At 40.3% G+C, this 12841-nt stretch overlaps 1 protein-coding gene across 1 annotated transcript in view; it reads right to left on the bottom strand.

The window, feature by feature from the left end:
- The window catches only part of SEPSECS (Sep (O-phosphoserine) tRNA:Sec (selenocysteine) tRNA synthase), a 44136-nt gene extending 32717 nt beyond the window's left edge, over nucleotides 1–11419 (bottom strand). The window contains exons 1-4 of the mRNA XM_066279821.1: nucleotides 11210–11419; nucleotides 10228–10382; nucleotides 7939–8057; nucleotides 7455–7613 (exon numbers count right to left, since the gene is read on the bottom strand). Of these exons, the coding sequence (XP_066135918.1) occupies nucleotides 7455–7613; nucleotides 7939–8057; nucleotides 10228–10382; nucleotides 11210–11323 (547 nt within the window). The 5' untranslated portion in view covers nucleotides 11324–11419. The remainder of the gene's footprint in view (nucleotides 1–7454; nucleotides 7614–7938; nucleotides 8058–10227; nucleotides 10383–11209) is intronic.
- Nucleotides 11420–12841: the final 1422 nt, after the last annotated feature.

Raw genomic sequence — 12841 nt, 5'->3', positions numbered from 1 at the left:
ACACCTGACTTCTCAACAGAAACATGTGAGGCCAGAAGGAAATGGCAAGAAATATTCAAAGTAATGCAGAACAAGAGCCTACAACCGAGACTACTTTATCCAGCAAGGCTATCATTTAAAATTGAAGGAGAAATAAAAAGCTTCCCAGACCAAAAAAAAACAACCCCAAATACTCAAGAAATTCATTACAACCAAACCAATGCTGCAGGAAATGATAAGGGGCCTGTTGTAAACAGATCAAAGTGGGAAAAGAATATAGCAAAAGAGGAATAAAGCTTTAAAGAATAAAATGGCAATAAACAACTACATATTAATAATAACCTTAAATGTAAATGGGTTAAGTGATCCAATCAAAAGACACAGGGTAGCTGCTTGGATAAGAAAACAGGACCCACCCTGGCCGATTGGCTCAGTGGTAGAGCGTCAGCCTGGTGTGCAGGAGTCCCGGGTTCGATTCCCGGTCAGGGCACACAGAAGAAGTGCCCATCTGCTTCTCCACCCCTCCCCCTCTCCTTCCTCTCTCTCTCTTCCCCTCCCGCAGCCAAGGCTCCATTGGAGCAAAGTTTGCCCGGGTGCTGAGGATGGCTCTATGGCCTCTGCCTCAGGCATTAGTATGGCTCTGATTGCGGCAGAGCGACGCCCCAAGATGGGCAGAGCATCGCCCCCTGGTGGGCATGCTGGGTGGGTCCCGGTTGGGCGCATGTGGGAGTCTGTCTGACTGCCTCCCCGATTCCAACTTTGGAAAAATACAAAAAAAAACCAAAAAGGACAGGACCCATACATATGCTTAAACAAAAGAGACACACCTTAAAACAAAAGAAGCACATATACTGAAGGTAAAAGGATGCAACAAAATATTTCATGCAAATAAAAATGAAAAAAAGGCTGGGGTAGCAATACTTATATCAGACAAAATGCACTTTAAAACCAAGGCTATAGTAGAAGATAAAGAAGGTCACTACATAATGATAAAGGGAGCAATCCAACAGGAAGATATAACCATCATAAATATCTATGCACCTAATATACAAGCACCTAATTATATAAAGCAGACTTTGATGGATATAAAGGGCTAGATCAACAGCAATACTATAATAATAGGAGATTTCAATACCCCACTAACATCACTAGATAGATTCTCAAGAAAGAAAATTAACAAAGAAACAGCAGACTTATTGGAAACACTAGACCAACTCAATTTAATAGATATCTTTAGAACTTTTCACCCTACGGCAGCAGAATATCCATTCTTTTCAAGTGCTCATGGTACATTCTCTAGGATAGACCATAAGTTAGGACACAAAAGCGGTCTCAACAAAGTTAAGAAGATTGAAATCATATCAAGCATTTTTTCTGATCACAATGGCATGAAACTAGAAATCAAGAACAAAAAAAACCCTGAAAAATACTCAAACACATGGAAACTAAATAGCATGGTATTAAATAATGAACGGGTTAACAATGAAATCAAAGAAGAAATAAAAAAATTCCTAGAAACGCATGATAATGAACATACAACAACTCAAAAATTTATGGAACACAGCAAAAGCAGTCCTGAGAGGGAAGTTCATAGCACTACAGGCATTTCTTAAGAAGCTTGAAAAAAGCTCAAATAAACAACCTAACCCTTCATCTAAAAGAACTAGAAAAAGAACAGCAAGTAAAGCAGAGAGCTAGTAGAAGGAAGAAAATAATAAAGATCAGAGCAGAAATAAATGACATAGAGGCTAAAGAAACAATACAGAGGATCAATGAAACCAAGGGCTAATTCTTTGAAAGGGTAAACAAGATCGATGAACCTTTAATGACACTCACCAAGAAAAGAAGAGAGAGGACTCAAATAAATAAAATTAGAAACGAGAGTGTAGAAATGACAACTGACACAACAGAAATACAAAATATTGTAAGAAAATACTATGAAGAACTGTATGCCAAAAAATTAAACAACCTAGGTGAAATGGACAAATTCCTTGAAACATATAATCTTCCAAAAATCAATCTGGAAAAATCAGAAAACTTAAACAGACCGATTACAACAAAAGAGATCGAAACAGTTATCAAAAAACTCCCAAAAAACAAAACCCCTGGGCCCGATGGTTTCTTTTTTTTTTTTATTTTTTTTTATTTTTACTTTTTTTCATTTTTCTGAAGCTGGAAACGGGGAGAGACAGTCAGACAGACTCCCGCATGCGCCTGACCGGGATCCACCCGGCACGCCCACCAGGGGCGACGCTCTGCCCACCAGGGGGCGATGCTCTGCCCATCCTGGGCGTCGCCATGTTGCGACCAGAGCCACTCTAGCGCCTGAGGTAGAGGCCACAGAGCCATCCCCAGCGCCCGGGCCATCTTTGCTCCAATGGAGCCTTGGCTGCAGGAGGGGAAGAGAGAGACAGAGAGGAAAGCGCGGCGGAGGGGTGGAGAAGCAAATGGGCGCTTCTCCTGTGTGCCCTGGCCGGGAATCGAACCCAGGTCCTCCGCACGCTAGGCCGACGCTCTACCGCTGAGCCAACCGGCCAGGGCCCGATGGTTTCACTGGTGAATTCCACCAAATATTCAAAGAACTAAGTCCTATCCTTCTCAAGCTATTTCAAAAAATTCAAGAGGAAGGAACACTTCCAAGCTCCTTTTATGAGGCGAGCATAATTCTGATTCCAAAACCAGGCAAAGACAACACAAAGAAAAAAAATTAGAGGCCAATATTCCTGATGAATTTAGATGCTAAAATCCTCAACAAAATATTAGCAAACCGGATCCAGCAATACATGAAATAAAAAATCATACATCATGATCAAGCGGGATTTATTCTGGGGAGGCAAAGATGGTACAACATTCTTAAATCAATTAATGTGATTCACCACATAAACAAAATGAAGGAGAAAAACCACATGATAATTTCAATAGATGCAGAAAAAGCATTTGATAAAATCCAGCACCAATTTATGATCAAAACTCTTAGCAAAGTGGGAATACAGGGAGCATACCTCAACATGATAAAGGCCATCTATGACAAACCCATAGCCAACATCATAATTAATGGACAAAAATTAAAAGCAATTCCCCTAAAATCAGGCACAAACCAGGGGTGCCCCCATTCACCACTCTTATTCAACATATTACTGGAAGTTCTAGCTACAGCAATCAGACAAGAAGAAGAAATAAAACACATCCAAATTGGAAAAGAAGAAGTAAAACTATCATTATTTGTAGATGATATAATACTGTATATAGAAAACCCTAATGGCCCTGGCCGGTTGGCTCAGTGGTAGAGCGTCGGCCTGGCGTGCAGAAGTCCCGGGTTCGATTCCCGGCCAGGGCACATAGGAGAAGCGCCCATTTGCTTCTCCACCACCCCTCTCCTTCCTCTCTGTCTCTCTCTTCCCCTCCCGCAACCAAGGCTCCATTGGAGCAAAGATGGCCCTGGCGCTGGGGATGGCTCCTTGGCCTCTGCCCCAGGTGCTAGAGTGGCTCTGGTCGCGGCAGAACGACGCCCCGGAGGGGCAGAGCATCGCCCCCTGGTGGGCAGAGCGTCACCCCTGGTGGGCGTGCCGGGTGGATCCCGGTCGGGCGCATGCGGGAGTCTGTCTGACTGTCTCTCCCCGTTTCCAGCTTCAGAAAAAAAAAAAAAAAAAAAAGAAAACCCTAAAGTCTCAGTCAAAAAACTACTGGACCTAATAAACGAATTCAGCAAGGTGGCAGGATATAAAATTAATACACAGAAATCAGAGGCATTTTTATACATGAACAATGAACTGTCAGAAAGAGAAATTAAGGAAACAACCCCCTTCACTATTGCAACAAAAAAAATAAAGTACCTAGGAGTAAATTTAACCAAGGAGGTTAAAAACTTGTACTCAGAAAATTATAAAACATTGATAAAAGAAATCAAGGAAGACACAAACAAGTGGAAGCTCATGATTAGGAAGAATAAATATCATTAAAATGTCTATATTACCCAAAGCAATTTACAAATTCAATGCAATACCAATTAAAATACCAATAACATACTTCAAAGATATAGAACACATATTCCAAAAATTTATATGGAACCAAAAAAGACCACGAATAGCCTCAGCAATCTTGAAAATGAAGAAGAAAGTGGGAGGTATCACACTTCCTGATATCAAGTTATACTACAAGGTCATTGTACTCAAAACAGCTTGGTACTGGCATAAGAACAGGCATATAGAACAATGGAACAGAACAGAGAACCCAGAAATAAACCCACATCTTTATGGACAATTGATATTTGACCAAAGGAGGTAAGAGCATACAGTGGAGTAAAGACAGTCTCTTTAACAAATGGTGTTGGAAAAACTGGACAGCTACCTGCAAAAAAATGAAACTAGACCACCAACTTACACCATTCACAAAAATAAACTCAAAATGAATAAAAGACTTAAATGTAAATCGTGAAACTATAAGCATCCTAGAAGAAAACATAGGCAGTAAGCTCACCAACATCTATCGAAGCAATATATTTGCTGATTTATCTCCACAAGCAAATGAAATAAAAGACAGGATAAACAAATGAGACTATATCAAACTAAAAAGCTTTCGCACAGCTAAAGACAATAAGAACAGAATAAAAAGACAAACCACCCAATGGAAGAATGTATTTGACAATACATCTGATAAGGGGTTAATAACCAAAATTTATAAAGAACTTGTAAAACTCAACACCCGGAAGACAAACAATCCAATCAAAAATGGGCACAAGAAATGAATAGATACTTCTCCAAAGAGGACATACAGATAGCCAATAGGCATATGAAAAAATGCTCAACATCACTAATCATTAGAGAAATGCAAATTAAAACCACAATGAGATATCACCTCACATCAGTCAGAATGGCACTCATTAACAAAACAACACAGGATAGGTGCTGGCGAGGATGTGGAGAAAGGGGAACCCTCCTGCACTGCTGGTGGGAATGCAGACTGGTGCAGCCACTGTGGAAAACAGTATGGAGATTCCTCAAAAAATTAGAAATGGAACTGCCCTTTGACCCAGCCATCCCACTTATAGGAATATATCCCAAGGACACCATATCACTGACTGAAGAAAAGAAATGCACCCCCATCTTTATGGCAGCATTGTTCACAATAGCGAAGACCTGGAAACAGCTCAAGTGTCTGTCAGTGGATGAGTGGATTAAAAAGCTGTGGTACATATACACAATGGAAATCTATAGGGCCATGAAAAACAAGGAAATATTACCTTTTGCAACAATATGGAGGGACCTGGAAACTATTATGGTGAATGAAATAAGCCAGGCAGAGAAAGAAAATTATCATATGACCTCACTCACTTGAGGAATCCAAGGAGTAATGAGAACTGAGAAACAGAATTGAGACAGAGGAGGGATCAAAGGGACCAGAGGACAAGAGGACAGAGGGAAAGGGGATGATAGGATGGGATAAACCTGAAGCGAAGGGGGGAGGGCACTGTAGGTAGGCGCAAGGGAGATGTTGAGGGGTATAGGGGGGCGGGGGGATGCATTCAGGGTGACCCTAGAATCTATGTAAACACAATTAATTAAATAAAAAAAATAAACATAAGGATCCTTCCAATAAAAAAAAAAAGATTTACATTAGAAAAAAATAACCATGGTGATTATCAGGGGGGAAGGGTGGTTGGGGGAGGTGGAGGGGGGTAAAGGGGGACGGATGGTGATGGAGGGAGACTCGACTTGGGTGGTGACCACACAATACAGTATACAGATACTTTATTACAGAACTGTATACCTGAAAGCTAAATAATCTTATTAAACAACACACCACAATGAATTCAATGAAAACAAGTAAGTAAAAGAAAAAACAGAAATGTCTCAAACCAATCGTCTGTTTCCACCTTAAGAAATTAGAAAAAAAGGAGAAATCAGATCCAAAGCCAGCGGGAAAGAAATAAACCTGATAGAGGGGGGGAAAAATTTATCAAGATCCAGCCCTATTTTGGCTTTCAAACAATTAAAGTACAATTTTTTTTTAAAGAATACAACATTCTTGTCTGACCTGTGGTGGCACAATGGGTAAAGCATCAACCTGGAACGCTGAAGTCGCCAGTTTAAAACCCCAGGCGTGCCTAGTCAAGGCACATATGGGAGTTGATGCTTTCTGCTCCTCCCCCTTTCTCTCTCCCTGTCTCTCTCTCTGTCTCCTCTTTCTAAAATGAATAAAAAAAATCTAAGAGAAAAAAAATACAACTATCTTGATTCCTAAGAATAGAGGCTATCCTGAAAAAGAATAGTGTCCATCATGGTACAGATCATAACATATTTGGGGGGAAAGTTTCCAGTTTTTCAATAAAGCAATCTTTTCTATAAGTTTGATTATCAATCCTTTGGTTAATAGGATTTAAATTAACAGACTTGACAAATTTATACCACTTAAAATAAAGCAGTGTATTTTTAAAGTCTATCAATTTCTGCTATATGTCCTTATTATAAATCCTTTTACATGAGTTTCTTTAGGATTACTTACGCAGTCAACTTATACAACAGTCTGAAGTCATTCAAAAATAATCTTAAATTCTCAAATTCAAATTGACTTAAGCAAGACAAATACTAAAGTACCAATGTAAAGTTTTGTCTCATCTATACTGAATACCTGTTTTCCTTGCACTTCGGTTCATGGTCATAGTTTATGTGTACTCCACTCATGAATATGCAACAAACATTTCTAAGCACCTTTCATGCTCAAGGGATACTGCTGGGCATTTTATATGCCATCCCATTTAATCCTCAAAACAATCTAGTGAGTTAGCTAATCATAACCCCATTTTAAAGAACAGGGACACAGAAATTTGAATATATGTCCAGAAAAATTCAAAGCAGGGACTCAAGCAGGTATTTGCACACCCATGTTCACTGTAGTATTATTCACAACATCCAAAAGGTAGAAGCAACCCAAGTGTGTACCTATGAATTAATGAATTAACAGAATATGGGATACACACACACACACACACACACACACACACAGAATGGAATATTAGTCTTAAAACAGGGAAATTCTGACACATACTATGCCATGGATCAAATCTTAAGGATATAAGTAAAATAAGCCAGTCACAAAGGACAAATGCTCTACTTACATGAAGGAGCTGGAGTAGTCAGACTCATAGAGACAGAACTAGAATGAGGATTGATAGGGACTGGAAGTGGAGGGGAGGGGGCAGTGACTGCTGAACGGGCAGCTTTCAGTTGAAGAGGATGAAAACGTTCTGGAGATGAATGGAGGTGACGGGCGCACAACGGTGTGGACGTACTTACTGTCATGGAACTGTACAGTTAAAAATGGTTAAAATGGTTCATGTTATGTATATTTTACCACAATCAAAAGAAGAAATAGGAAATAGGTGTAGTTTCTTTTCAGTTATCTGTCTTTACATAAAGAATTTGAAATGTTTAACTGCGACATTGAAGACATTATACACACCAGTTCTTCTCTTTTACCTGCAGTGATCATGGATTTAAAGCAGGACTTCTGGTCTATCCGCGGCCATATAATATACTTTGCCTTTGGTCTTTTGTGTCGTAATGTTAAGAAACATAGAGTCAGACTCATACCGGTGGCCATAGGCACTACAAAGCAATTAGTCACTGTACGGACACCTAGGAATAAGAAGTAAAACAGAAATTAGTTACTCCATTGGAAGACCAGTATTCTTCCTGAAGAAGTGCTATGCTCTAGCAAATAATAAGAGCAGTGGATTGAGTGCTCCTTTTCCTGTGCTCACCCTCAGCAAGCTCACTGCCACGCTCATCCCCCGTGCTTATGGCTCTGATTTTCTATCTTATTCTGAAGGTATGTTTACATATACACAGGTCTTTTCAAAAGCCATTTATGTACTTTTTTAAAGATGCATTAATAAAAGAAATTAGGCAAAGGCATGTGTGACTGGTCAACCGAAAGTATTACGATTAAAACAGTACATACCAGCCATCTTTATGATGTCGAGGACCAAAGAATTGGTAATTTTGTTCAAAAGGCTAGAGCCTGCAGCTTTGGGCTGCACTGCAGAAATGTCCCCTGATCGTCCAATTCCGTGAATGAACCTAAACAAAAAAATGGGCCAACAACTAGACAAAAATATTCAGCATTCTAAGTTATCCACTGTTTAAGTATAGAAATAACAACAACAACAAAAAATACCAGAAGCAATACTTGATTGACTATTGTAGATATATTTTAAACTATTAATATTAAAATATCTTATTAAAGTGAAACAAACTCATCAACTATGCTGTGATATCTAGTCTCCAAAGAGCCAGCATTAATTCCTTTTCTCCCCGTGCCCATGTGGTACTACTGTGACACCAAGAGGTAGAGTTTAATTCCCTCCATTTGAATCTGGCCTGGCCTCAGTGACCTGATTGGCCAGAAATAATCTAGCAGAAGTGATGATCCAGAACTTCTGAGTCAGATTATGAGAAGCCTTAAAGCTTCCTATCAATCCTCATGAAGGGCTTGCTCTTGAGGAGTTCCCTCTTAGAACCCAGATGCTATGTTCGGAGAAGCCAAAGCCACACGGAGAGGCCATCTGAGCTCCCAGCAATCCAAGTGCATCAACTTGGATAAATTGCCCAGTTGAACCTTTAGATGACCAAACTCTCAGGAAACAGCTGATGGCAACTACAGAGAAACCCAAAGCAGGAATCATCCTGCTGAGCCCAGTTTACCCACAGAACTATGAGATAGTACATGGTTGTTTTAAGACACTGTTTTTGAGTGGTTTGTTATGCAATAGCAGAAAAACAAAATATATCTGACATTAAATCCTTTTCTTTCTTTCTTTTTCCCCTGACTGGAGCAGGGGACTAAGTTCCAATGGGGGAAGAGTCAATACTTCAAATACTGCCTTAATCCATTTTTAAAAACTTGCGTGCAAATCCACTCACTTTAAATTACATGTTAAGACTATACTTTCAGGGATCATTTCTATAGTTTGTAAATTACATGTTGTATGCTATTTAAAAATACCTCTGAATATTCTTCAAAATCAAAAATCTATTTATAATTTATAGTAAAATAGATTTTAAAAATCTGCACACCAGCATTATCACAGAACACTACTGACACACTTCATCATCACTGAAACCTCACACACAAAGCATTGTTTTACAGATAATATCGACCATTATCAGCCCATTTTTAACATGAATTTTTCACCCAAGTTATACCTTCATGATCATTAGTTTTAACTGCAGTATGTTTTCTTTTAACTGACATGTAACATCATCTTAGTTTCAGGTATACAAGATAGCAATTAAATATTTGTATGTATTGTAATATGATCACAAGTCTAGTTAGTTTACATCCATCACCAAACATAGTAACAGAGTTTTCTTTCACATGGTGAGAACCTTCAAGATGTACTCTCTTAGCAACTTTGGAATATATCATACAATATTATTAAATGTACTGTGATGTACTTTACATCCCATGACTTATTTATTTTATACTTGAAGTTTGTACCTTTTGAATGAATTAGAAGTTTGGTCATTTTGATTTAAATAAAATTCTACTATGGGATGGAAAATTTCATCATGATTTAAAGTCATGGAAGACAAGAATTTTTTAAGAAATATATTTTACAGAAAGGCTGGAGAACAGAGAAATGAGTATATTTGGAACCACAGTCTATTAAATGGTTACCCGAATTGATGAAAAGCTTTTTGAAAAAATACAAACGAGTGACTTAATCTAAAATTAAATTTAGGACACCTTTTCCCACGTCAGTTGCAACAAAGCAAGGTGCTTATAAAATGGGGGACTCGGTTTAGATGCAAATGAACAATGTTTTCAAGTTCTACTTATACATCATTCTCTAAAAACACTTGCAACTGTAGAAAAGAAACATGGAAAACTACAATAGATAAAATGTTTTAAACTCTTAAAAATAATAGGTTTAAAAAAAATAGGTTTATTAGATGAACTGTTCTTAACAGAATATATAGCCAGTATTGTGAACCACCCAGAACCTGACAAGAACTTTGACCCTACTGTCTTGAAAAGCATCTACAGTACTGAGACTAAATTGTTTCATCTATGTAATTTACATGACTATTTGAATAGGAAAGTGGGCTACAAACAGATTTCATAACCTAATATAATAAATATCGCCACCATTGTTTTAGCCACCCCACATAAACAAACAAACAAATAAACAAACAGGAAGAAAGATAAATGTTTTCATATGCTATCTAAAAAAAAAAGAGAGAATACCTGTAATGACGCCGAGCAACTAAGGCCGATGCTACTCTTCCTTCCCTTTCTCCCACACCACAATTGCCCAGGAAATTGTTGCTATCCATGATTGCGAGTTCATGTAGGAAGAGTTCAAGTGTACTTTCATCCCAACCATCCTCTGGACATTTACCCTTAAAACAAACAAATACAACACGTAATTATATTGAAGTATAATTTAATTATATTTAAGATGATCGCATCGTTTCCTAGAACACACGTCAATAAATTTTAAAATGGTTTAATGTGTTATTTTGCCATTTCCTCACTGTCTAAAAGTCAGACAGAAATTCAGCACTATGAAGAACCTCAAATAGGCAGAACGTTTATGTTACAGTATATTAGGATTATCTGCAGGTTGCGAGAAGAGATAAATGAACACGGTGAGACGTTTACTCCGGTTTAAAGTGGCAGTAAGTTAAGGTAACTGAAAACCAACAAAACCTTATCTTCAACAAAAGTTCTCCAAGCCAGAGTGTTAAAAACCGGTGGTTGTCAAACTCCAGTGAAATTAGAATTCGGAAATGCCGGCAGGAGCGAGACCTGTGCTGGTCTGAGGCAGCACGGGTTGGAGTTAATACAGCGTGGTGCACAAACACGTGTTCCCCGAGTTCTCGGGAAGACTGACAGGTGGGAGGGGCGAACCTTGCCCTTTCCGCAAACCGGACAGTAAACCGACTGGAACTTCCACTCGCTTCCGCATCCCCGAGTTACACAAACTGGGGCTCAAGATCTCCACCCCACACACCCTCTAGTAACACACTCTGCGTTTTGCCGCCTTTGGCGAGCTGGAGAGCTGAGTGCAGCAAATCGGCGTAGCGTCTGCCAGGCTGCGACTGACTCTGGGGACACGTCTCAACCAGCAAACGGGAGCGAGTGACACGGCGCTCCACAGTACAGGGGGCGGGACGGAGCGGAGCCTGGGGACGCGCGGCGGGGCAGGGTCCCGACAACTCGCTACCTGCTCCAGAAGCAGCTGTACGAGGTGCTCATGCGATCGGCGGGCCTCACAGCCCTGCCGCACGTAAGTCGGCGACACTAGCCTCTCGCCGGCTGCGAAACTCTCCCGATTCATGTTGGCGGTAGCAACTGTGGCGGGACAGCACTTGACCCGTGGCAGACACACGATAGAGCCAGGGTGCAACTCACCGCCTGGACGGTACGGCAAGCCCTTGGGTCAAAAATGTAAGCCTCGCTCTCGCACATGCGCGAACCGCTTGAGTCGGTGCACCGGACACTGGAGAATTTGAGCATGCGCAGGATTGTCAGCGCGTTTAGCTGGCTTCTGATGCTGGAGACTTGCCTCGCCTTACTCCCTCTGATCGGTGTCTGTAGTTTACATGACTATTTAACGAAGGGTCTAGTTAATCCCTTAGTGTTTCTGAGATGGACTTGAAGGAAGGACTTCGCGCTGTGGAGAAGGCCTGAGGAAAGTAAAGGGCAACCGCGTGGGGTTCTCTGAAGAAGGAACTTCCTAAATTTCTCAATGTTCCAGTCCTGTTTAATGGCGAGATTCGTGCAGTCTGTGCTTCAGCCTTCCACAGAGTGTGTTTCTCAGATAACAGAACATTCCATCCTTACTTTCCTACATCTTACAACTCCTTATGAAATAGCCGTTCTCCACTTCTTTTCTACTTTGCACTGCTGAATGTTTAACCCTATCACCCACCGCCTTACATGACCAGCATTTGTTTATACACACACACACTCACACACACACACACTCACACACACACTCACACACACACACACACACACACCCATGAGTGTAAATTCCCTAAAGGCAAGGAGGGCCTTGATTTTTACTGCCACACCCACCCAAACCCACCTCCAAGCTCCTAGAGTAGTTTCCAGAATATAGTAAGGGCTAAATTTATATTATATAACATTATATATATATGCATATAATTTATGTTGACTATTGTTGGGCAGATAAAATATATTATGCTCACTTTGTTAAAGATGGTGCTGTCCACGTGGAAGCCCGTTGCCCAGGTGATTGCTTGGGATAGGTGTGATTGTATTAATGTGTGTTGGCGGTGGGCTATAGGCAGGCAGGATCCTTGTATACAGCCTGGAGCTTGGTTTTGGGACTAACCCTTTCCCACCCTTTTTGAAGTGAGGTGGTGCACTCTTATGAGGAATCCCATTATGCCTCAGATAAGTGACTTTGTATCAGAGACTTCCTTGTTTGTATATTGGATTAAAGGTTTGGATTTCTACACTATAAAGTGAGGCAGACCTGGAGCTTGCTGTCTCTTGGTTCCTGAGATTAGCATTAGAGGAAAGAGCAAAGAAAGAAGAGCAGAGAAAGGCCATGTGGAGGAGAGAAGATGCAGCCAAGATGTTGGAGTACTAAAGGAGAAGCCAGTTTGTGTAGAGTTTGTGCAGAGGGAAGGAGATGGGGAACAGGTGAATAAGGCTGGTGAGGTTAGAAACCTTTGATTCTAGGAAACTCAGATAAGTCAGTGGTTTTAGGAGCCCTGAATGGAAAGGGAAATGTTTTCCCACTGTGTGTATTTCTTTTTTTTTTTTGTATTTTTCTGAAGCTGGAAACAGGGAGAGACAGTCAGACAGACTCCCGCATGCGCCT

The sequence above is a fragment of the Saccopteryx bilineata genome, chromosome 5 (assembly GCF_036850765.1).
Source record: "Saccopteryx bilineata isolate mSacBil1 chromosome 5, mSacBil1_pri_phased_curated, whole genome shotgun sequence".
Lineage (NCBI taxonomy): Eukaryota > Metazoa > Chordata > Mammalia > Chiroptera > Emballonuridae > Saccopteryx > Saccopteryx bilineata.
The sequence above is the reverse complement of the archived record's forward strand: the minus strand, read 5'-3'. Positions and strand labels throughout refer to the sequence as shown.